This window comes from Lithobates pipiens, unplaced genomic scaffold (genome assembly GCF_037356315.1).
Source record: "Lithobates pipiens isolate NorthernLeopardFrog02 unplaced genomic scaffold, aLitPip1_a1.2 Scaffold_16, whole genome shotgun sequence".
NCBI classification, from domain to species: domain Eukaryota; kingdom Metazoa; phylum Chordata; class Amphibia; order Anura; family Ranidae; genus Lithobates; species Lithobates pipiens.
Window position 1 is genome coordinate 350,031,648 of NW_027507748.1, and position 22,672 is coordinate 350,054,319.

At 44.0% G+C, this 22,672-nt stretch overlaps 1 protein-coding gene across 2 annotated transcripts in view; it reads left to right on the forward strand.

Annotated features, from left to right (window-relative positions):
* Positions 1 to 1,822: 1,822 nt before the first annotated feature.
* Positions 1,823 to 22,672, forward strand: part of TMEM50A (transmembrane protein 50A) — a 43,246-nt gene continuing 22,396 nt past the window's right edge. The window contains exons 1-2 of one of the 2 annotated variants that reach the window (XM_077481888.1): positions 1,823 to 1,974; positions 19,407 to 19,510. In XM_077481888.1, coding sequence (XP_077338014.1) covers positions 19,418 to 19,510 — 93 coding nt within the window. In that variant the 5' untranslated portion in view covers positions 1,823 to 1,974; positions 19,407 to 19,417. Of the gene's footprint in view, positions 2,044 to 19,406; positions 19,511 to 22,672 lie in introns of both variants that reach the window. The other variant, XM_077481889.1, reaches the window with a different exon arrangement.

The window sequence follows — 22,672 nt, forward strand, 5'->3', positions numbered from 1 at the left end:
GCTTGTATTTCCTAATTTGTAGCGTGACCTTTGATTACAGAAAATTATTCGCTGATGATTTCCACCTTTTTTCAAGTCAACTGACTAAATCAAGAGTAACCACACACACACACACACACACACATATGCACATCATATTTTTTTGGGTGGTAAGGTGGTCACAAGATTAAAAGCTGCCCATGTAACATTACCCTAGCCATAGGGACATTTAACCCTGATGCATTTTTTATGCGCTTTTGTGCAGTTTAGGGCCTTTTCAAGCTGATACACTTTTGAGGAGTTCTCATTGACTTACAAAGAAAGTTGTCTGTTTGGTGTACTTTGGAAAAACTGTACCAAAGATGCAGCATGTAGGACTTTTCAAAGCATGGTGCTTGGGTTGCCACCTGTACAGGATTCACCCAGACACATTTCTTAGGCCGGACTGTGGCTCCCTATGCTTTAGGGGCCCATTCGGCCTCCCTGGCATGACGTGTCCAACCCCTCACCCCACCCCACCCCACAGTGCTGCTGGCTTCCCTCATCTCTTCACTTGCAGGGGATATTTCATTTACTCGCCCTTTCCTTTCCCAAATAAACACAATGAGTGATCAGTACCAATCACTCCTGCATGCATTCATAACTGAAGCATAGTAAACTGTGTTTACCAGTTTGTGAATGAACAGGAAGCTGCTCACCACAGAGCAATTTCCATGTGTTCACTGTCCATGCAGCTGAGGCTGCAGAGAAAGGTAATGGGGAATATCTGTCCTTAGTCCCTTTTTAAGTCTTAAAATTCAGACATCAGGGGTCTGTTTAGACCCCTAATATATTTCACCTAAGCATTCCAACATGGGTGATAAAAAAATTGTAAAAAATAATAAAAAAACTACTGAATCCTCCACTTCCCTACTAACTGACACCATCACTGTCCTACTGACTCCAACCTCAACCCTACTGACACCATCCACTTCCCTGCTGACACCATTCACCGCTCTACTGACACTACTACTTTTAACCACTTGCCTACTGGGCACTTTTACTCCCTTCCTGCCCAGGCCAATTTTCAGCTTTCAGCGCTGTCACCCTTTGAATGACAATTGCGCGGTCATGCAACATTGTACCCATATGAAATTTTTATCATTTTTTTCCACATAAATAGAGCTTTCTTTTGGTGGTAATGTACTTAACCCCTTCATGCGTGAGCTCATCCTTAACCGCCACGCCCCCCCCCCCCCCCGCGCACATGCGAGGGTGTGACGTCATACTTCCAGGTATCGCGGCTCTGGCCAATCACAGCACCGGAGCAGCGATACCAGAAAGTAAGCTCCAGGAGAGGTGTCAGCGGATGGAGGGGGAGAGTCGAGGACGACTGTGATGTAAGGTAAGTAATACATAATGAGCTAGAATGCTATGCATACTAGCTCATTATGCCTTTGTCTTGCAGGTTTTTCTTTTTTTTTTTTTCTTTGAAGGGTTTACAATCACTTTAACAGCAAGAATTGTTAATGCTCTTTTGCTGCCCAGGAAAAGTACAGTGGAAGCACACCAGTGTGAAAGGGGCCTAATAGTTTCCCTTTGGTGAGCTCAGTAATAAATTCCAGACATGCCACCATCACATGATTTTATTCAGGTTTAGCTTCCACTGTGAGGTCCCTTTAACAGCCTATTCTGAGAGCGCCGAACACTTCCTGCTTCTGTCCGTTACCAACATGGATGCCAGCCATCAGTTTTTTTTCATCTTTATTTTACCAAACAAACCATAATTTAGCACTGTGTTCAATACGAATATATTAATGGTTATCGGCCACAAGTCATACGGCCTGTCCGTCAGCGGAGGGGGGTTGTGTAACATTAGGAGGCTGAGGGCTGAGCTCCCTGTAGTAAGATGGCCGCCACTGGCTTCATCCTGTCGGCTTCCTCTGCAGGGAATAGGCTCTGGCTGCTTCTGCGTCACTGCATCCCTCACAATTGTTTATTATCGGGATCGCTGAGGTCTGTCGTCTTGTTTGTCGTACTGGTGACTATAATCCATTGTCTGTGATCATTGTAGAGCCGGGCTAGGTGGGTTGTGTGTGTTGGGCTGTGTATGTATATAGATGACAGGAGGACCCTAGAGTAGATCTACAAACACAGAGGGCTTTCTTTTGTCCTCCTTCACATCCATGGACCGAGCACAGGTATACAGGGCTTGTAGCTGCTGATAATAATTGTAGAAATATTACCACCAGGCTTGGTCATGGACCTTTCACTCAGGAGAGGCCTGTATGTTCTCATATCTATCCTAAGGCTCCACTTTTATTTGTCTGCAAACATTTCTTTCCAGAAAATAAACTTCCCCTGACAGATTTGTTGTGCCAATCTGTTGACTAATTGTTAACAGGCAAAGGATGTTTCATGTCAAATAACTTATGTTTTAACTTGGGTGAGGAGCTCCAGGCTCCTTCAGAAAAAAACTAGAAGTCAGCAGCTACAAATACTGTAGCTGCTGATATTTGATATTGCTGTTATTACACCAAACTGTATTCATTTCCCGTCTCTGTTTTTATTTTAATCATTGTCATCTCTGACTGTAAAACTGCCTCATCTTGAAAAGTAAATAAAGGAATTAAAAAAAATAAATAAATACTGTAGCTGCTGACTTTTAAGCACTTCATTCCCGCAAGGATTTACCCCCTTCCTGACCTGATCGCTTTTTTGCGATTCGGCACTGTGTCAATTTAACTGACAATTGCGCGGTCGTGCGACGTTACACCAAAACAAAATTTACGTCCTTTCTTTCACACAAATATAGCTTTCTTTTGGTGGTATTTGATCACTTCTGCAGGATTTTATTTTTTGCGCTATAAACAAAAAATGCAACCGTTTTGAAAAAAAAAAAGCAATATTTTTAATTTTTTTGCTATAATATCCCCCCCCCCAAAAAAAAAAAAATATATATATATATATATATATATATATATATATATATATATATAAAAAAAAATTTTCCTCAGTTTAGGCTGTATTCTTATACATATTTTTGGTAAATAGAAATTGCAATAAGTGTATACTGGTTGGTTTGTGCACAAGTTATAGCGTCTACAAAATAGGATATAGTTTTATGGCATTTTTATTATCATTTTTTTTTTTTTTAATTAGTATCTGCAATTTTTATAGTGACTGTGACATTATGGCGGACACATCGGACACTTTTGACATTATTTTGGGACCATTGGCATTTATACAGCAGTCAGTGCTATAAAAATGTACTGATTACTGTGTAAAGGACACTGGCAGGGCAGGGGTTAAATGCTAGGGGGTGATCAAGGGGTTAAGTGTGTCCTAGGGTGTGATTCTAACTGGGGGGGGGGGGGGGTGGGCTTTAACTCACATGGCAGCTGCTCCCGATCATTGGGAGCAGTAGATCCCTGTCTTGTCGCTAGGCAGAACTGGGAAATGCCTCGTTTAGTAGTTCTGCGGCTCCATGACATGATGGCTGGGACACCAGTGCACATCGAGTCCGCGGGAACGGTCACACTGTAGGCAGCAGGCGCCCACTAGCCCTACCAATTAAAGAGGATGTACAGGTACGCCCATTTGCCCACCGCTGCCATTGTACTAACGTATATCGGCATGTGGTGGTCGGCAAGTGGTTAATATTAGGACACTTGCTTGTCCACGAATCCAGCGCTGCCATCGCCTTTTCTTGTAAGGGATACTGCGGCTTCACAGCTGGTCCTCCATTGTGTGCCACACTTTGTGAATAGCCCAGCGACAGTGGAAGGAGGAGGGGGCCCAGACTTCGGGGTAACTTTGCCGTGGCAAGATCAGCCAGAAGTGGAAATGGGTACCTGTTAAAACCAGGTATCCGCTTCCCCTCCCCCCCCCCCCCTGAAAGGTGGCAGCAGAGGAGACCAACAAGCGGAGCTTCCCCCTTTTTGGGTGGAGCTCCATTTTAAGGTTAAAAAAAAATAACGCCCCACTAACTGCTCCACCCTGCCATTCCAAACACTTACCAGACTCCTCCATTGATCCTGAGCTTTCCTGTTTGCAGCAGTGCTGCTCTCTCTTTTCTGTTCTCACAGGACACACACATTGCAGAGGGAGCAATTGGCTCCTCCTTCCTCTGAAGATCGGGGCCAAGCTGTGTGTTTCTATGGACCCACACAGCCTGCTTCGGGAGTACACTCACATCTATGCACCCCATAGGACATGGTTTGCAGTGGGTGCACTTGGAGGGGAGGATAACGACATTGGGAGACTCCATAAAAGACACAAGACTGTTCTGTACAATACCAGTCCACAGAGCAGGTAAATATAACTTCTAGATATATCTTTTCCTGGTACCAACAATGCAGAATACTACCACAGGTATTCTGCCATGAATCTGCACCAGGAAAAGAAAATGACAGTAAGTATTTAATACAATTTTTCTATACTTTTATTTTAACTAAAACAAAATGTTGACCTTTCAATGACTTTAAAGTGGTTGTCAACCCACTTCTACTAAATCCTGTAATCCATTCAGTACCATAATAAGTGTCCCTGTGTCTGTGTTATGTAAAAATCTGCTGATCTGTACCTATTTAAGATCAGCTCAGGTTACTTGTCAGCTATCTTCTCTCTCCGACTCACAGATCCAGTGGGCCGGGCCGAGCCCTCCCACTGACTTCAGCCGGGGAGGCAGAGAGAGAGAGAGAGAGAGAGAGAGCACGTGACAGTCAGCTGAGCACCAGGAGCCACGCTCATATAGGTTCAGATCGGAAGATTTTTTTCCATTACAGTGACATTTTATTATTATTATGGTACAGAGGGGATTACAGGATTTAATACAAGTCATGAGATCGGCAGGAGCTGGGCGGGCACTGGTACAAGCAGACAGGCAGGGAGGGGGGAGGAAGACAGATGAGACACAGACACAACAGAGCAGGGCTGCAGATGACGGAGGCACATACTCAGATCACTGTGTCGGGGCCCAGCAGCCCTGGTTATCGTGGTCAGTTTACAGGGGGAGGGTGTAGCCAGGCAGGATCAGCCAGGTATTTCAGGTGATACAGGGGGCCAAATTACACAGCATAAGTACTGTGCTGTATAACATGCTTTAACCACCTCGCACCCAAGGTACGCCATATGATGTTCTGGACTTTCAGTGGGGATATCTGAATGATGCCTGCAGCTACAAGATAGCTTTAAACATTTTTAAAGCCCTGCTTACAGAGATTTCTAAGTGCCAAAGTTTGGCACCATTCCATGAACATGCGTAATTTTAAAGCGTGAAATGCTAGGTATCTATTTACTCAGCATAACTTCATCTTTCACATTATACCAAAAAATTGGGCTAACTTTACTATTTTCTTTATTCATGAAAATAAGTAAAAAAAAAAAAAAAAAGTTTGAAAAATCGCTGCACAAAGACCTTGTGACATTAAAAGGCCGCAATTTTATTCCCTACGGTCTGCTAAAAATATATATATAATGTTTGGGGGTTCTGAGTAATTTTCTAGGAAAAAAAAGATTTTTACATGTAGGAACGAAGTATTGACTTGGGCGCAAAGTAGTTAAGGGAACAGGACCTTTTTTTTTCTTTTTAGGTGGGGGTTAACTGCTGCCGTTGTTATAGGGTGCAGGTTGGCACTGCTGCTCGAATCGCCGTAGCTGTAGGGTGGCCGCTTTAAGAGCTATAGCAGGCGCGTGCACTGCCGGAGGCTGTGGCCACGCCCGTGATGTCCGCCAGCGACATAAGAACGCTCAACAGAGAGCCAGAATGAGGATCTGTCAATCTAAACAGACAGATCCCCGTTCTGTCAGGGAAGTAGAGAGAGATCTTCTGTTCCAAGTGATCAGGAACAGCGATTTCTTTCTACTCCCTGTCAGTACACACTCCCCACAGTTAGAAACACCTCCCTAGGACACAGTTAACCCCCTTGATCGCCCCCAGTTTTAACCCCTACCCTGCCAGTGGAATTTATATAGTAATCAGTAGGTTTTAGCTCCGATTGCTGCATTAATGTCAGTGGTTCCAAAAAAGTGTCCAATCTGTCCGCTGCAATTTCGCAGTCCTGCTAAAAATCGCTGATCACCACCATTACTAGTAAAAAAATAAAAATAATAATAAAATCGACAAATATATCCCCTATTTTGTAAATTCCATAACTTTTTCGCAAACCAATCAATATACGCTTATTTCTTTTTCTTTTTTTTTTTTTTTTTTTTTTTTACCAGTAGCGGAGTACATATTGGCCTAAACTGATGAAGACTTTTTTTCTTTTTTTTTTTTCTTGGGATATTTATTATAGCAAAAAGTAAAGAATATTGTGTTTTTTCAAAATTGTTATTTTTTTGTTTCTAGCGCAAAAAACGTAGAGGTGATCAAATACTACCAAAAGAAAGCTCTATTTGTGGGGAAAAAAGGGACGTCAATTTTGTTTGGGTACAATGTCGCACAACTGCTCAATTGTCAGTTAAGACAACGCAGTGCTGTATCGCAAAAAAATGGCCTGGTCAGGAAGTGGGTAAATCCTTCTGGGGCTGAAGTGGTCAGAGTGATTGTAAACGATCACCTTGTAAGACAACTCAAGCAGTTTAAAATATAAGTGGAAGGCAAAATATATATATATATATATTAGTCATGGGCAAAATTGTTGGCATCCCAGAAATTTTTCCAGAAAATCAAGTATTTCTCACAGAACAATTTCGTCCATGACTGTGTGTGTGTGTGTATATATACACATGCCACACCTTCCCCCTCCCCTTTTTATATAATGAATCATGTTCCTTCTGTTCTCAGCTGCAAGCTACATAAGAGCTGAGGGGAGGAGAAATCGAAGTACACCGAGCTTCCCAGTGAACGGCTGTGCAGGGGGTGTGTCATTGGAGGAGAGCAGGCTGGGTTCCCAGCATAGCTAGAGATATGACATTATAGAAATATGTGCTTTAACCACTTTCAGACCGGACCATTTTGCTGGTAAATGACCAGAGGTCTTTTTACACTTTGGCACTGCGCTGCTTTAACTGGTAATTGCGCGGTCATGCAATGTTGTACCCAAACAAAATTTGCGTCCTTTTCTTCCCACAAATAGAGCTTTCTTTTGATGGTATTTGATTGCCTCTGCGATTTTTATTTTTTGCGATATAAACGTAAAAAGACCGCAAATTTTGAAAAAAAATGATATTTTCTACTTTTTGTTATTAGAAAAATCCAATAAACTCAATTTTAGTCATACATTTAGGCCAAAATGTATTCAGCCACATGTCTTTGGTAAAAAAAAAGTCAATAATTGTATATTTATTGGTTTGCGCAAAAGTTGTCACATCTACAAACTAAGGTACGTTTTCTGGAATTTACGCAGCTTTTAGTTTACGACTGTCTATCTCATTTCTTGAGGTGCTAAAATGACAGGGCAGTACAAAACCCCCCCAAATGACCCCATTTTGGAAAGTAGACCCCCTAAGGAAATTGATAAGAGGCATGTTGAGCCCATTGAATATTTTATTTTTTTGCCTCAAGCGATTGAATAATGACAAAAAAAAAATTTTTTTTTTTTTTTTACACAAAGTTGTCACTAAATGATATATTGCTCACACATGCTATGGGCGTATGTGAAATGACACCCCAAAATAAATTCTGCTGCTTCTCCTGAGTACGGGGATACCACATATGTGGGACTTTTTGGGAGCCTAGCCGCGTACAGGGCCCCGAAAACCAAGCACCGCCTTCAGGCTTTCTAAGGGCGTAAATTTTTGATTTCACGCCTCACTACCTATTACAGTTTTGAAGGCCATAAAATGCCAAGATGGCACAAAACCCCCACAAATGACCCCATTTTAGAAAGTAGACACCCCAAGCTATTTGCTGAGAGGCATGTTGAGTCCATGGAATATTTTATATTTTGCCACAAGTTGCGGGAAAATTACAAACTTTTTTTTTTTTTTTTTTTTTTTCACAAAGTTGTCACTAAATGATATATTGCTCATGCATGCCATGGGCATATGTGAAATGACACCCCAAAATAAATTCTGCTGCTTCTCCTGAGTACGGGGATACCACATATGTGGGACTTTTTGGGAGCCTAGCCGCGTACGGGGCCCCGAAAACCAAGCACCGCCTTCAGGCTTTCTAAGGGCGTAATTTTTTGAGTTCACTTCTCACTACCTATTACAGTTTTGAAGGCCATAAAATGCCAAGATGGCACAAAACCCCCACAAATGACCCCATTTTAGAAAGTAGACACCCCAAGCTATTTGCTGAGAGGCATGTTGAGTCCATGGAATATTTTATATTTTGCCACAAGTTGCGGGAAAATTACAAACTTTTTTTTTTTTCACAAAGTTGTCACTAAATGATATATTGCTCACGCATGCCATGGGCATATGTGAAATGACACCCCAAAATAAATTCTGCTGCTTCTCCTGAGTACGGGGATACCACATATGTGGGACTTTTTGGGAGCCTAGCCGCGTACGGGGCCCCAAAAACCAAGCACCGCCTTCAGGCTTTCTAAGGGCGTTACAGTTTTGAAGGCCATAAAATGCCAAGATGGCACAAACCCCCCCCCCAAATGACCCCATTTTAGAAAGTAGACACCCCTAAATTTAGGGGTACACTAGTGAGACTAGGTAATAAATGGCGGGTGCCCTGAAACTATAAAAAAATAACTAACCAACCAGCGTCACCTGTAACAGTTATATGGTGATCACTGGTGAAAGGGTTAACTAGGGGGCAATCAGGGGGCTTTATGCGGTAGTATATGGGGGTCCCTGGCGCTATAAAAAGCTGCGGCGAACCTAAATACCTACCTGCCTAACTAGCGTCACCTGTGACACTAATACAGCGATCAGAAAAATGATCGCTTATTAGGCTGGGTTCACACTGGAGCGATGCGGGAACGCCACGAATGCGCGGCGGGTTCCCGCATCGCATGCCTCCCGGCGGCAGTTCACACTGCCCTATGCGAACTGCTGGGAGTGTCAGTGAAATGTTAATGACACCCCCAGATCAGTTCGCATATCGCAGTGCGATCTGCAAACTTGGATCGCATGGTGTGAACACCCATGCGATCCGATTCTGCTGCGGACCAAAAAAAGGGTCCCGTGCGAGTTTGCGGCGGGTGCGGCGGGTGCGACACGAATTCAGCCATACTATCTGTATAGCTGAACTCGAATCGCACAGAGATCGGATGTGATTTGCACTGCAGTGCGGTGCGAATCACATCCGTTCTCATAAACCGCTGCAATGTGAACCCAGCCTTAGTGACACTGGCGACGGGGGGTGATCACGGGGTTAAACCTTTATTGGGGGGGTTAGGGGGGTACCTTAGAACTAAAGGGGGCTAACCCTAACTGCCCTAACAGTTATTAGTCACAAATGACACCTGCCGGGTGATCAGGGGGTTAAACCTTTATTAGGTAATAAATGGCGGGTGCCCTGAAACTATAAAAAAATAACTAACCAACCAGCGTCACCTGTAACAGTTATATGGTGATCACTGGTGAAAGGGTTAACTAGGGGGCAATCAGGGGGCTTTATGCGGTAGTATATGGGGGTCCCTAGCGCTATAAAAAGCTGCGGCGAACCTAAATACCTACCTGCCTAACTAGCGTCACCTGTGACACTAATACGGCGATCAGAAAAATGATCGCTTATTAGGCTGGGTTCACACTGGAGCGATGCGGAAACGCCGCGAATCCGCGGCGGGTTCCCGCATCGCATGCCTCCCGGCGGCAGTTCACACTGCCCTATGCGAACTGCTGGGAGTGTCAGTGAAATGTTACTGACACCCCCAGATCAGTTCGCATATCGCAGTGCGATCTGCAAACTCGGATCGCATGGTGTGAACACCCATGCGATCCGATTCTGCTGCGGGCCAAAAAAAGGGTCCCGTGCGAATTTGCGGCGGGTGCGGCGGGTGCGGCGAATGGCTGAACTCGAATCGCACAGAGATCGGATGTGATTTGCACTGCAGTGCGGTGCGAATCACATTCGTTCTCATAAACCGCTGCAATGTGAACCCAGCCTTAGTGACACTGGCGACGGGGGGTGATCACGGGGTTAAACCTTTATTGGGGGGGTTAGGGGGGTACATTAGAACTAAAGGGGGCTAACCCTAACTGCCCTAACAGTTATTACAGTCACAAATGACACCAATGCAAAAAAAAAAAAAAAAAAAAAAAAAATGACATTGGTGTCACTGTGACTGGGGGGCAGGGGTAATTGGGGGGGTGATCGGGGGGTAAAGGGGGGGTGTGAGTGTGCCTGGCATGTTCTACTGTGTGTGGGATGTGTTGGTGCAACTCACTGATCCGCTCTCCTCCGTGTCGGAACGAAAAATACCGACACGGAGGAGAGAATACATCACTTCCTCTCCTGTGTTTACATTACAGGAGAGGAAGTGATGTCACCGGGGATTTCCATTCGTCGGGAGCGATCGCGAGGGGGTGGCCATGAATGAATGGCCGTCCCCTCGTCCGGGATCGCTCCCGAACGAAAACCGACCGCCGCAGGCACCGGGCGGGGGCCCGATCGGGCCCCCGACCCGCGGGAGGCAAAGCACGTACATGTACGTGCTTATGCCTGCCCGTGCCATTCTGCCGACGTACATCGGCGTGAGGCGGTCGGCAAGTGGTTAAGATTTCATATCTGAGGTTTACAGCCACTTTAACCCCTTGGAGCTGGCATGTCGCAGTCCTTTAAGGGATTTAGGATGCTGGGGTTTTGGATCATGTGACCGCCATGATTGGCTGTGTGCGATTAGAAAGCTCCCAATCGCAAGCAGCGTTCGGGAGCTTTTATGTTAGCCGCTAGTAACTGCCGGAAGCATGCTCTTGGCACAGCTGTTTTTGCACTAATGCAAGCAAATATGCGGCAACGCCAAGAAGTTAAGGTAAAAAAAACTTCTACTTGTACAACTATGATCTAAAACATTTCAGACTTTAGAACCATTTTAAGGCATATCCAGCCCCCCCCCACCAAAACATAAAATATTGCAGCTTACCAATGTTTCTTGCACACTAAAGCCCCATACACACTATCAGTTTTTCTGCAGATTTTTTTCCTTCAGCTTTACCAAAACCATATAATATGTGCTCAAACCTTAGGAGTTTCAATGTGTATGCAATCAGGCAGTCCCTTGCACTATATGGTTATGGTAAACCTGAAGGAAAAACTGGTGCGTATGGGGCTTAACACTTACTAGCCCCTTTGTGGTGAGGACTTCAAATGAATGTCTATACACACAGCTGTGTTCAGGTAAACACATGGATTCTGCTTCAGTGTTTACTTGTACGTACAGCACCTCTCCCCAGATGTGAAAGCAATGCATCCAGGAAGAATAGCCATACCTGCGTACACAGGTAAACTCTGATGCAGAAGCCATTGACATTTACCGAAGCCATGGCCAGGTACAGCCATTCAATTGAATTGGCCACTGTACACAGCTCCCTGGGTGCCCAAAAGCATTGGATTTTACACTTGGCACACAAGAGCTAGTTGGCTCCTTGAGTGTATGAGGCCTTAGATGCGGTGGCTGCATTGGCAAAGTTTTTTTTTTGATTTTTTTTTTTTGTTTTTTTTTTAATGTTTGCCCTTCTTTTCCCTGGGTGATCCAGCCAGTAATACACTTCTTGTCTTAGGGTGACTACACTAATCTACAGTATCTGTTGGGGAGGAATGTAGCCATCTTTGGGTAGTAACATTGTCAACTTGTGACGAGGGTTAGACTGTTTAAATGGGCTTTACATAAGTAACATGTACTTTTCCATGTACACACGAGCGGAATGTCAGACGGAAGCTTTTCATTGTATATTCTGATCATGTGTGTGCATCTGACTTTTTTTTTTTATTATTATTTTGACGGACCTAGAAAGAGAACATGTTCTAAATATTTCCGATGGAACCAATTCCTATCAGGAAAACCACTTGTCTGTATGCTGTTCCGATGGACCAAAAACAACGTATGCTCTGAAGCAAGTACGAGACAGAAGCTATTGGCTACTGGCTATTGAACTTCCTTTTTCTAGTCCCGTCATACGTGTTGTACGTCACCGCGTTCCTGACAGTCAGACTTTGGTGTGATCGTGCATACGCAAGACAGTTTCAGCTGAATTCCATTGGAAGAGCCTTTGGAGTTTATTCTGACGAGAAAACCGGTCATGTGTACACGGCATTAGACCTCATGCTAAAGGATGCTATGACCCATGTGGCCCAAATCTAAGTGTTTTTTAGATACCCAGGTGGCACAGGTGCAGCATCCATCATTGCTGACTTAGAAGCATGTCAATTTCTGACAGGCTGTAATAAGTGGCGGCTGGACACTGTACCAAGCCGTACTTGCTTTCAAGGGCCGTATGCATTCAGGGATTATGAGAACCGCTTATTACAGTGTTGGGCTTCTGCATAATTCAGCCTGTCGTAGATTTTGAAAATGCAAGGATTTTAAACACATGCAAGCATAGGTAGAACATTTAAACTTCATGCTAACAGTGTCCTGACCTGGATTTGAATGGGGAACCCCAGTGCTGCAAGGCAGAAATGTAAACCACTGTGCTTCTTATGATTCTGTGAATACATCTAATACAGATTGTCATGTGTTTAGTTAGGAGAGTATGATGAGGTGACAGGGTACCTTTAGAGAGCAAACCACAAAAACAGGAAACAGATTTGTGAAGCCTTTGTTAGTGTAACTCTGCAGTCTTAATTGCAGAGGATTTAGATGTACTTTTCTTAAGCTAGAATCTGCCTAAATTTGGTCCGTGTATTGCCAGCTTCAATGCCATGTCACATTAACAATCCTAGGGAAGGCCCAGCTGCACACCAAATATTATTAGTGACCCGGGTTTAGCAGTGAAAGTCCTGTAATGATCAAACAGATGGTGCAGACAGCTTTTCAAAATACATTTCTTATTACTAGCACACAAAAACTTTCTTTCATTGACTTTACAATAAAGTCACTAGAAGGAGCAATTAGCATGCAGTCTGCTTTAAATACAAGAGTATTTTTCAGGCCATCTAACATAAAAAAAATAAGCAATATTGTTCACATTTGCTGAACTATGGAGTCTTCTGACTCCAATATGAAGCCGGCTACTCAAGTAGTATCCACTGCATCAATTGTTTATTAGCTACATGGCAGGATATAGCAGTAAAGCGCTAACGCGTTTCAGCCAAACTCCTCGTCTTAGCTAGGCTATGACTAAAGCTTTGTCCAAAATGCATTAGCGTATTACTGATGTATCCTGCTATGTTGGCAATAAAGAATTGATGCAATGGATGTTACCTAGTAGCCGGTTTCATCCCATTGGAGGACTAGTGCTACATTCCAAAGGCATTTGGGCCAGAGCACCTGTTCCCAGTCTTCCAGGTAATTTGCGGTAGAGCATGTTTTCTTTGTTGAACAGAGTCCTCTGATTCCTCTCAGCATCCTTTGCAACCCCTACAGTTCTGTTTCTAAATTAAGGCCACAGATCTCCAGTGTGACCCTCTCCCCAAATGTGCAGAAGTGGAGCTTTGGGTTATTGCACCATACACGCATGCACAGGTAAACGCCAATGTAGAAGTGATGGTTACACTATGATTGTTGACAGCCACTCACTTATTTTGGGTGACTGAATTAGAGGTCGACCGATATGGGTTTTTCTCTGCCCGATGCCGATAATTAGAAATCATGGCGGCCGATAGCCGATATATGATGCCGATTTTTTTTTTGGGCCGATATGTTAGGCTGATTTTATTTTATTTCTTTCCTTTTTTCATATATTATTATTTATTTTTTGAATCCCCCTTGATCTAACACACCTTTCCCACTGGGGCGTTTTTCAGGCGCTTTTGGGCTAAAAATAGCGCCTGTAAAGTGCCTGCAAAATGGCTCCCCTGCAGTCTGTGTGAAAGACAGAGTGCTTTCACACTGAGGCGATGCGCTGGCAGGATCTTAAAAAACAGTCCTGCAAGCAGCACGTTTGGAGTGGTGTATACCGCTCCTCCACCACTCCTGCCTATTGATATGAATGGGCACCACTGCTGAAGCGCATGCAATGCGATTTGGCAGCAGTGCTTCATGGGCGCATTTAACCTCTTCCTTGGCCGCTAGCTGGGTTATATGTGCCCCACTAGCAGCCAAATAGCATCGCTAAAATGATTGTAAAGAGCCGCTAAAACTTGCGTTTTACCATCAACGCCTGCCCCGCTCCAGTGTGAAAGCAGCCTTCATAAGTGATACAGAAAATTTCTTACATTTAAACATTTATTAAACAAAACAAACCTCCAATCAGTTTACTTGTATGTATGATTTAGATAAAAAAAAAAAAACCTATGTATTAAATAAAAACAGGTAGTCAAAACTTTTGGACAAAAAAAAAAAAAAAAAAAACAGGCTAACTTTACTGTTTTTATTTTTTAAATAGTGTATTTTTTCCCCAAAAAAATGCATTTGAAAGACCTCTGTGCAAATGCCGTGTGACATAAAATATTGCAACAACCGCTATTTTATTCCCTAGGATCTCTGCTAAAAAAATATATATAATTTTGGGGGGGTCTAAGTGATTTTCTGGCAGAAAATACAGGATTTTTACTTGTAAGCAACAAGTGTCAGAAAAGATTTAGTCTTTAAATGGTTAAACTGAGAACTTCTACACACAGAGATGACTTCATTCATTCAAGTGTAAACATTGTGTCTTTCTGTTCTTTTCTTGGCAGCCTGCCCAGAGAGGAGGAAGACGTTTCTATGGCAACTTACACTGACTTCTATACAGAAGTCATTTCAAAGTCCCGCTGTAGTTCTAAATCGGCTTTTTATCAGCACAATCGGCCGATGCCGATTAATTAAAAAACGGCAAATATCGGCCGGCCGATATATCGGTCGACCTCTAGACTGAATATCACGTGCGGTCCCCCACGCATTGGGAGAGTACTATGGATTTTATTCTTGCGGACTTTGGAGCTAATAAACATGCATGAGGTCTTAAAACTGATTATTTCCTGTTCCATACGTTTTCATATCATGCAAACAGTACTCTGCTTACTTCTTTCCCCACATGCATTTGAATGTGAAAAAGTTTTGTATGTTGTCTCAAAGTTGCATGCACAGAAAATGTAACAAAACTTGGGTAAACTAAGCAATACAAAACCTCAAGTTTAGTGCAGTAACCCAGTTGTTTTTATAACCTCTGCATATGTTTTAAACTTATACAGCTGTATTCATCAGGAAGTGAATCTTTCCAGTACTAATGACAGCAATATGCAGTCTATATTTATAAATGGGACCCATTCATGCTGTAAGTCATATGATTCATTTGTGGGAAATCATGTGTATACATCCCAACCTTATTTTATCCCGCCAGTGTCTGCCAGGGATTCTCATATACAGGTTTCCACATCTGTTATTCTTGAAGACTGTTGATTCCACCAGGTATTTCCTTCTTAAAAAAAAAAAAAAAAACGTTCCAGTCCCATTGGTGGAAAATTGCACCTTCGCTCAGAAAGCTAGAAGTGGACAAATCTTTAGCATCTGACACTTCTGAGTATGTCCGATTCCCTTATTTCCCACTGCAAGCTGTGGCTCCCCAATGGCCTCTGTCACCAGTGTGTCTCTGGAGTGCACAAAACTCTTTTAAAGCAGAGCTCCACTGCCGGTTTTCCTTAGCCGAGATGGCAGCAACAGTACCCAAGAGCCTATTGAAGAATTGCCTTGGGAGAGGACACCACTGGATGCCTGGACAGATAAGTGCCCTAATAGTAAAAGTCAGCAGAATTTATAGCTGCTGACTTTTTTAATTTTTGGAGAGGGGGACAGAACTCTACTTTAATTATAGGTGGACAGCCAAGTCATTAATTCTGTCACATGGTTCTGGCTGTGCCCTTGCCCATCTTGGTTGTTAATTGTGCCTAAGAAGTATCATGAAAAATGTACTTTGTCTGGAATTACTCTTAAAAAGCAACCATGCATGTGCTGGTGTGGGGGGTTTCCTGAACACTTCTGTGCCTACAGGCACATAGCCGTATATTTGCAGTGCAAAGTCTAAAGCCCCGTACATACAGGCAGAATGTTAGGAGTAATTTGCCAGTAAAAAAAAAAAAGGGTCATCATTCTGCCCATGTGTATGTCCGTCTGTCTGACAGAAGCCGGCCGACTCCCGATCAGCGCTCTTAGCCAATGGCAGAGAGTTCTGGGGGATGGTTGGTCCCCCTGTTAGAACACAACAGCTCAGTGTGGGAGATCTCTGTACTAACCTCGCATTGGTTAGTATAAGGCAGTGATGGCGAACCTGAAGTATAGTTGAGCATCATGGGAAATGTAGTTTCAAAACAGCTGGAGGGAGTGGCAGAGTTCGCCATCACTGGTATAAGGGCTCCAACTTGAGCTGTCTTTTTTTTTTTTTTTTTTTTTTTTTTTACCGTGCAACCTGCTGGATTGCACGAAAAAAAAAAAAAGGCTAGCCATCTTGTACAATTTTTTTTCCTTTTTTATTTTTTATTTTTTATTTTTTTTTAGATGTACAAAAACCATATGAGGTCAAACCTAATGCTTTTGCTTACACTTTCAATTTGTATGCAGTCAGGCAAGCCCTTCCACTACATAGTTGAAGAAAATGAAAAAAGAGAATTGTATAATGTGTGGCTAGCCCGATAGCCCTACACACGATCTGAAGATCGGATGAAAAATACCGCTTTTCAATCGATTGTAAGATAACGGGATCCTTAGTACAGAGGTTTCAACAGCCGATCATGACAGTTCATCCGATAGTATCCGATCGGACAAACACAAAAAAATTCTTGTACAATACCAGATTGTACGATTTTCGTTTAATCCGTACAGTTGCGCGAAAATACAATAGAAATACACAACACATGACATTACTTCCGATTTTTTTATTCTGTCGTACAATAATTTTCGTAACTTTAGTAACCTCTCCATTTTCGATATGTGACTAGCATGCAAAAAACGCGTACAGGCGTATAACAGGCAAGTTTCAGGAAAAAAAACATACATTTTAAATAAAGAATTGTGAAGCAAAATAAGGGTCAGTGCCCATCACTGCAGCCTGATCAGTGCCCATCTGCAGCCTTGCCCATCATTGCAGCATGATCAGTGCCCATCCACAGCCCTGCCCATCATTGTAGCCTGATAAGTGGCCATCTGCAGCCTTGCCCATCCTTGCAGCCTAATTTGTGCCCATCTGCAGCCTTGTTATTGCCGAAATAGACAGGGCTGGATCTCCTGTGTACTCTGCTTAGCTCGCAGTCACCCCCAGTCCCACCCCTTGGCCTGGCTCTTATGATGGACATAACACTGGTCCAATGGTGGGACTTCAATGCTAGGAGGTGGGACTGGACATGACTGCGAGCCAAGCAGAGTACACAGGAGATCCGGCTCTGTCTATTTCGGCTGCGCTTGTTCCCTCCTTCTCCCCTGAGGCAACCGTTCATGCATCCACTATTTTCCCCTGATTTTAAGGGGGAAAAAGTGAGAGTTATATGCCGAGAAATACAGCATGGGGGGAAAAGATCAGCTGCTAGGTTGACATAGGCAATACTTTTGGCAACTAGTTTCTTGCCTTCTGCTTGCCTTTTTTTTTTTAATATGGCTTCCAGACTTCAGTTCCCTTTTTTTAAAGTAAACAAGTAAACTGATGGCCTTCTTTGCTGATGTGCTATGCTGAGAACTGTAACATGGATATCTCTTTTAATGAAACCCTTGCCATTACCAAAGCACTAAAATATTCATTTGGGTGCACTGACCCTAGTTATTGCATTTCTTTACATGTACACTTTCAGGAAAACCTATACTGGGAGAATATGAAGACTGACAAAAACTCTTCAGTATGCCGATCAGTTTTCATTTCACCTTGATTTTATAGTCTGCACGCTAGTTCCAGGTCAGTGAAAAATGCGAGACTGCCAGGCAACTAGTATTCTTATTTCACTTAATACAGGGTTCCCTCTAAATATAAACGTTGCTACTATGATTTTACCGTCACTTTGGTTAATAGGTAGGCCTAGGGGATTGCAATCTAATTTATCAGAACTTGGTTCTTGGATTAATTATCACAAAGTACACTGTCTGCATGCAGAGTGGATTTCCTACATGTAGTCTACTTGTTACTTAGTCAATTTTTACTCAAAATTGCTTCAACGTGACTGTAGTATGGACCTGAAATTGCTAGTTCCTTAAAGAGGAAGTAAACCCTGATGAGTTTACTTCCTCTTTCATTCCCTGCAAAGGCAAAGCATAATGGACTACTATGCATCGCATAGTAGCCCATTATGTGTCACTTACCTGACACAGGAGCCAGCGAAGTCGCCGCTGTCCCCTGTAGTCCGCCGCATCCATCTTGTTGTTGGGGTCTCGCAGCTCCGCCGCTGTCATTCGGCGAAGCCGCAATGACGTCACTCCCGCGCATGCGCACGGGAGCCGACACGCGCGGCAGCTCCGTCGCTGAGAATGCCGCGCTCAGTGCGCCTGCGTGCCGCTGTCTACGGCGCATGCGCCGTAGACAACGGTGCCCGTTTTCGGGCAAATATCTCCTAAACCATATAGGTTTAGGAGATATTGCTTGGACCTACAGGTAAGCCTGTAGGTCAAAGTGGTTTGTAAGGTTTTACAACCACTTTAAAGTGATTGTAAACCTCATATATGAAATGTGAACAAAGCATATCCTTCTACACTGTGTACTTGTCTCTAACCAAAGCATTGGATGTGATTTCTCTTATCTGTCACTTCTGAGTCACTTCTGACATATTTTCTGAGCATCAAGAGATAAAAGGGTGACTGGGAGCAGAGATTTAGCACACAGCCTGTGATTGACAGCCACAACTGAGCATGTTCTCCCTGTACTTTAAGGAGGGGGATGTGTCCCTTCCCTCCAAGCTGTCCTGACTGTGAGACTTCAGATCCCTCATGTCCTGCATTACAGAGCTGAGAGATGCTGTATAAGGACAGCTGTAGAGATGAGAGGGCAGCAGATAAACAAGTACAGCGTATGTAGGAGAATTTGATTCATCTCGGTGTACCACCTGAGGCGAGGCAAGTCACTTCACTGGGTATGTAAGGGTTTACAGCCACTTTAAGGGTCTATTCACACATTGCAAACCCATTGCAGTGTGTTTAATGCATGCTGCATTAGGGCAGCTTATTAATTTAAACAGATTGCTAACACACCACAATAGACCAAAAATTGGACATGCACGTTTGCTGGTAATACAGAACTTATATCTGCATTGTAGTGCCATTGAAAAATAGCATGTGTATGGTGTGTTTCCATATGTTGTATTATCTTGGTTGTGGGAAAGAAACTTTATGGCAGGTACTGATGTGAGATATTGTATACTTGTACTGTGCAAAGTGCTGCCATATATAAGTGGGGAGATTTGACTTGCAGTATTCTGACCATTCTAGTTTTTTTCTTATCATGTAAATTGTTATATACCGTTTACTGATCTTTACATTTATTTGTAGGTCTTTTGAAGATGTCAGGCTTTCTTGACAGCATACGGTGCTCAGACTGCATTGACTGGGGTGAGAAGCGAAACACAATAGCATCTGTTGCAGCTGGCGTTTTAGTAAGTATATCAGTTTGTGTGATGACATGGGATGATTAGACTATGTGGTGGATGTGGATTATTTTTTTTTTTTTTTTTGAGACGTCCGAACTGTGTTTTAAGGGCCCAGGAGCCCACTTTTATTAAAAAAAAAAAAATATAAAGCCCACAAATGGGGCTTTCGGTGTGTTACAGCATAAATAAGTAACAGAATACCAAGCCATCTGGTTCTCTTTCAGCAACACCTCTGTTCTTATTAATGGGGTCTCTCAGAACATATGCGATTCAACACACACACAGCTCCTAGTCAATGCGTACAGCAACATGCAGCGATACTGGTTCACACCTGTCAGCTAAGGTGAAGCCTTGTCTTCAGAATGGGAGCATAGCTCCCTCCTGGCTGGTGCTCTGAACTAATCTCAGTACTTCATTATAAAGGCTGTATACACACACCTTACTGGTCTTCAACAAAACCTAGGCCCGCCATAGATGGTTTGAATCTCGACTGGCTCAACAGGAAGTGGTTCAGGCAATCGACTTGAGTACAACTAGCCTGCTGGATTCTCTTGCGATTATCGCTAGTTGCTCCTATAACTGCTAGTGATAATCACGGTCTTCTGGCAGTGGTGGGCGGGTGAAAACAGGGATTATCGCTAGTGACTTTAGGAGCCGCTAGTAATAATCACAAGACAATTCGGAGCAGACAATGGCTTGGCAGAAGAGATTCCTTTGTAAGCACTGTGTTGATATGGGAAACTTGTGAATTCATTTCCTGCAACCTGTGGTTGCAGGAACGAAATCTGCATTGTGTATGGCCTACCCTAGACTCTGGGTTGGAGATTACTTCCCTCCCAAGGCAATTCAAAATCTCAAAACTACGGAGCCTGATCCGTGAATAGCAAAATCTGGAGAAGGGTGTAAAAACAGTTTTCTCTACTCAAAACCAATACTCCAGAGTCCTGCAGTCGGCATACATGAGAACCTTGTGCCCATTTTCTCAGTGGCAGAACCTCATACTGTCACAGTGTGTACCTCCTTTTCCTGGTGCCTCCATGGCAGCATACCAATGGTTGATGGCTCTGCCCTCGATCAACCCACAGGACCATGTGACTCTATAAAAAAAAAAGAGTTACTCCTTCCTCAGGTATTCTTTTTCCTGTCCTCATCCCTGCAGGATCACAGTCCAGCCCTACCTCACCGTCATATGGTGCGACCATTGCAGGTTCATGCTCTCCTGCAGGATGGAGTCTCATTACTTGGGTTGCTAAATGCACCAGATAAGTATGGGAGCCCGTTTTTCTGTGGATCTTTTTGGGGCAGAGCGATCCAGGAGCATGTCTTCTCCTCAGTCTCCCGGCTACCTATCACAGAATTCCCCCGGCGGGGGAGCCTTTAGCACAAGATACCTGTTTCTGATCAGCCAGGACAATATGCTGCTTTTTCCGCCTCATGGCTGGCTCCCTGGGATGGCCAGCAGCCATCACAATGCTCTTCCTGCTTCCTCCAGGGGGGGCTGGGCTACAGTGGATCACTCGGAGCATGCCCAGTAGCCTGCTGAAGCCAGGCAACGGCCATCTTGGTACCCCCAAGCTGTTTAAACAGCCTGAAGTATCATTTTAGCCAGGCTGTCAGTGGGAAGGTATCTGAGTGTCTTATTCTCTCTCTCTCTCTCTCTCTCTCTCTCTCTCTCTCTCTCTCTCTCTTCTCTCTCTCTTCTCTCTCTCTCTTCTCTCTCTCTCTTCTCTCTCTCTCTCTCTCTCTCTCTCTCTCTCTCTCTCTCTCTCTCTCTCTCTTCTCTCTCTCTTCTCTCTCTCTTCTCTCTCTCTTCTCTCTCTCTTCTCTCTCTCTTCTCTCTCTCTTCTCTCTCTCTCTCTCTCTCTCTCTCTCTCTCTCTCTCTCTCTCTCTCCATGCCACATAATAAAAAAGATCCTCAATATCCCACTAGGTAGGGGCTGCAACATTTAGGTAAGTCTCAAAAAAAAATAGCTTTCTCGGGGCATTTGGAAATATCTCGTTTTATTTCCACAGCCCGTACCGAGAATCATCTCGCAGATCTTATCACGAGATTCTGCCGATAGGTCAAGAGGTCGCAGAAGCTCTGGACATTCGCACTCCTTCCCGCAGCAGTCGGAGATCACCCCAACATGTCTCAAGCAGGCATAATTCCCAGGGCAGGTCGGCACATCTATGGAAGAAGGCCTGCTGGGTCTGTGGGAAGCAAGCTCTCCTGGACAAATTGGCATGCAGTCAGTGCCTCTTGGAAGCCACAGCGGATAAGCAGGGATCCATGGATTCAATTAAAGATTTAATCTGGATTCCATCCGGGAATTAGCCCTGTCTCAAGATCAATTAGTTCCGCCTGTGGAAGAAAGAGCGGGGGAGGGGCTCTCTCACCAACCCTGTTCGGAGGCTAACTCAGAGGACGAATCAGATACAGCTGAGGAAAGTTCATCAGCATTTGATTTTGCCTTAGTGAATCCATTTATTACCGCAGTTAAGGATGCGATTCAGTGGGAAGAAGACCGGAGCCTCCGTCCAAAACTAAAAAATACTTTCCTCACCTGACCAGAAAGGTTGCAAATTTCCCTCTAATGGATGAAATTAAGGAAGTGGTGACGGAGGAGTGGCAGAAGGTGGACAAGAGACCCGTCACCTACAACCGGTTTCTCAAGCTTTACCCGCTGGCAAAGACCCAGCTCTTTGACTCCGTACCAACTGTGGACGCTTCGGTCATGCGATTAGCCAGGAACACAACGCTGCCTTTAGAAGATGCAGTCTCTTTCAGGGACCCCCTGGATCGCAGGATCCACTCAGACCTTAAAAAAGATTATCAGGCGGCAGGGAGAGCCTGCAAGCCAGCAGTGGCACTGTCTTCGGTCTCCAGAGCTACAAAAGTATGGGCGGACACTATCGAGACAACCCTCAGGTGAGGCCTGGATCCAAACAAAATCATCAAAGCTCTGGATGAATTAAAACTGGCCATCTATATCCTGAGGTGCTCCTCCAGGACTATGCTTTACTCTATCACAGCCGGAAGAGCATTATGGCTAAAGCCATGGTCGGCGGACCCATCTTCAAAGCAGTCATGGTCTCGCATCCCATGCGATGGTAAGGTCCTGTTCGGCGAAAAGATGGATACAGCCATTACCCGAGTCACAGGCAGCAAAAGTGGCCTTATCCCT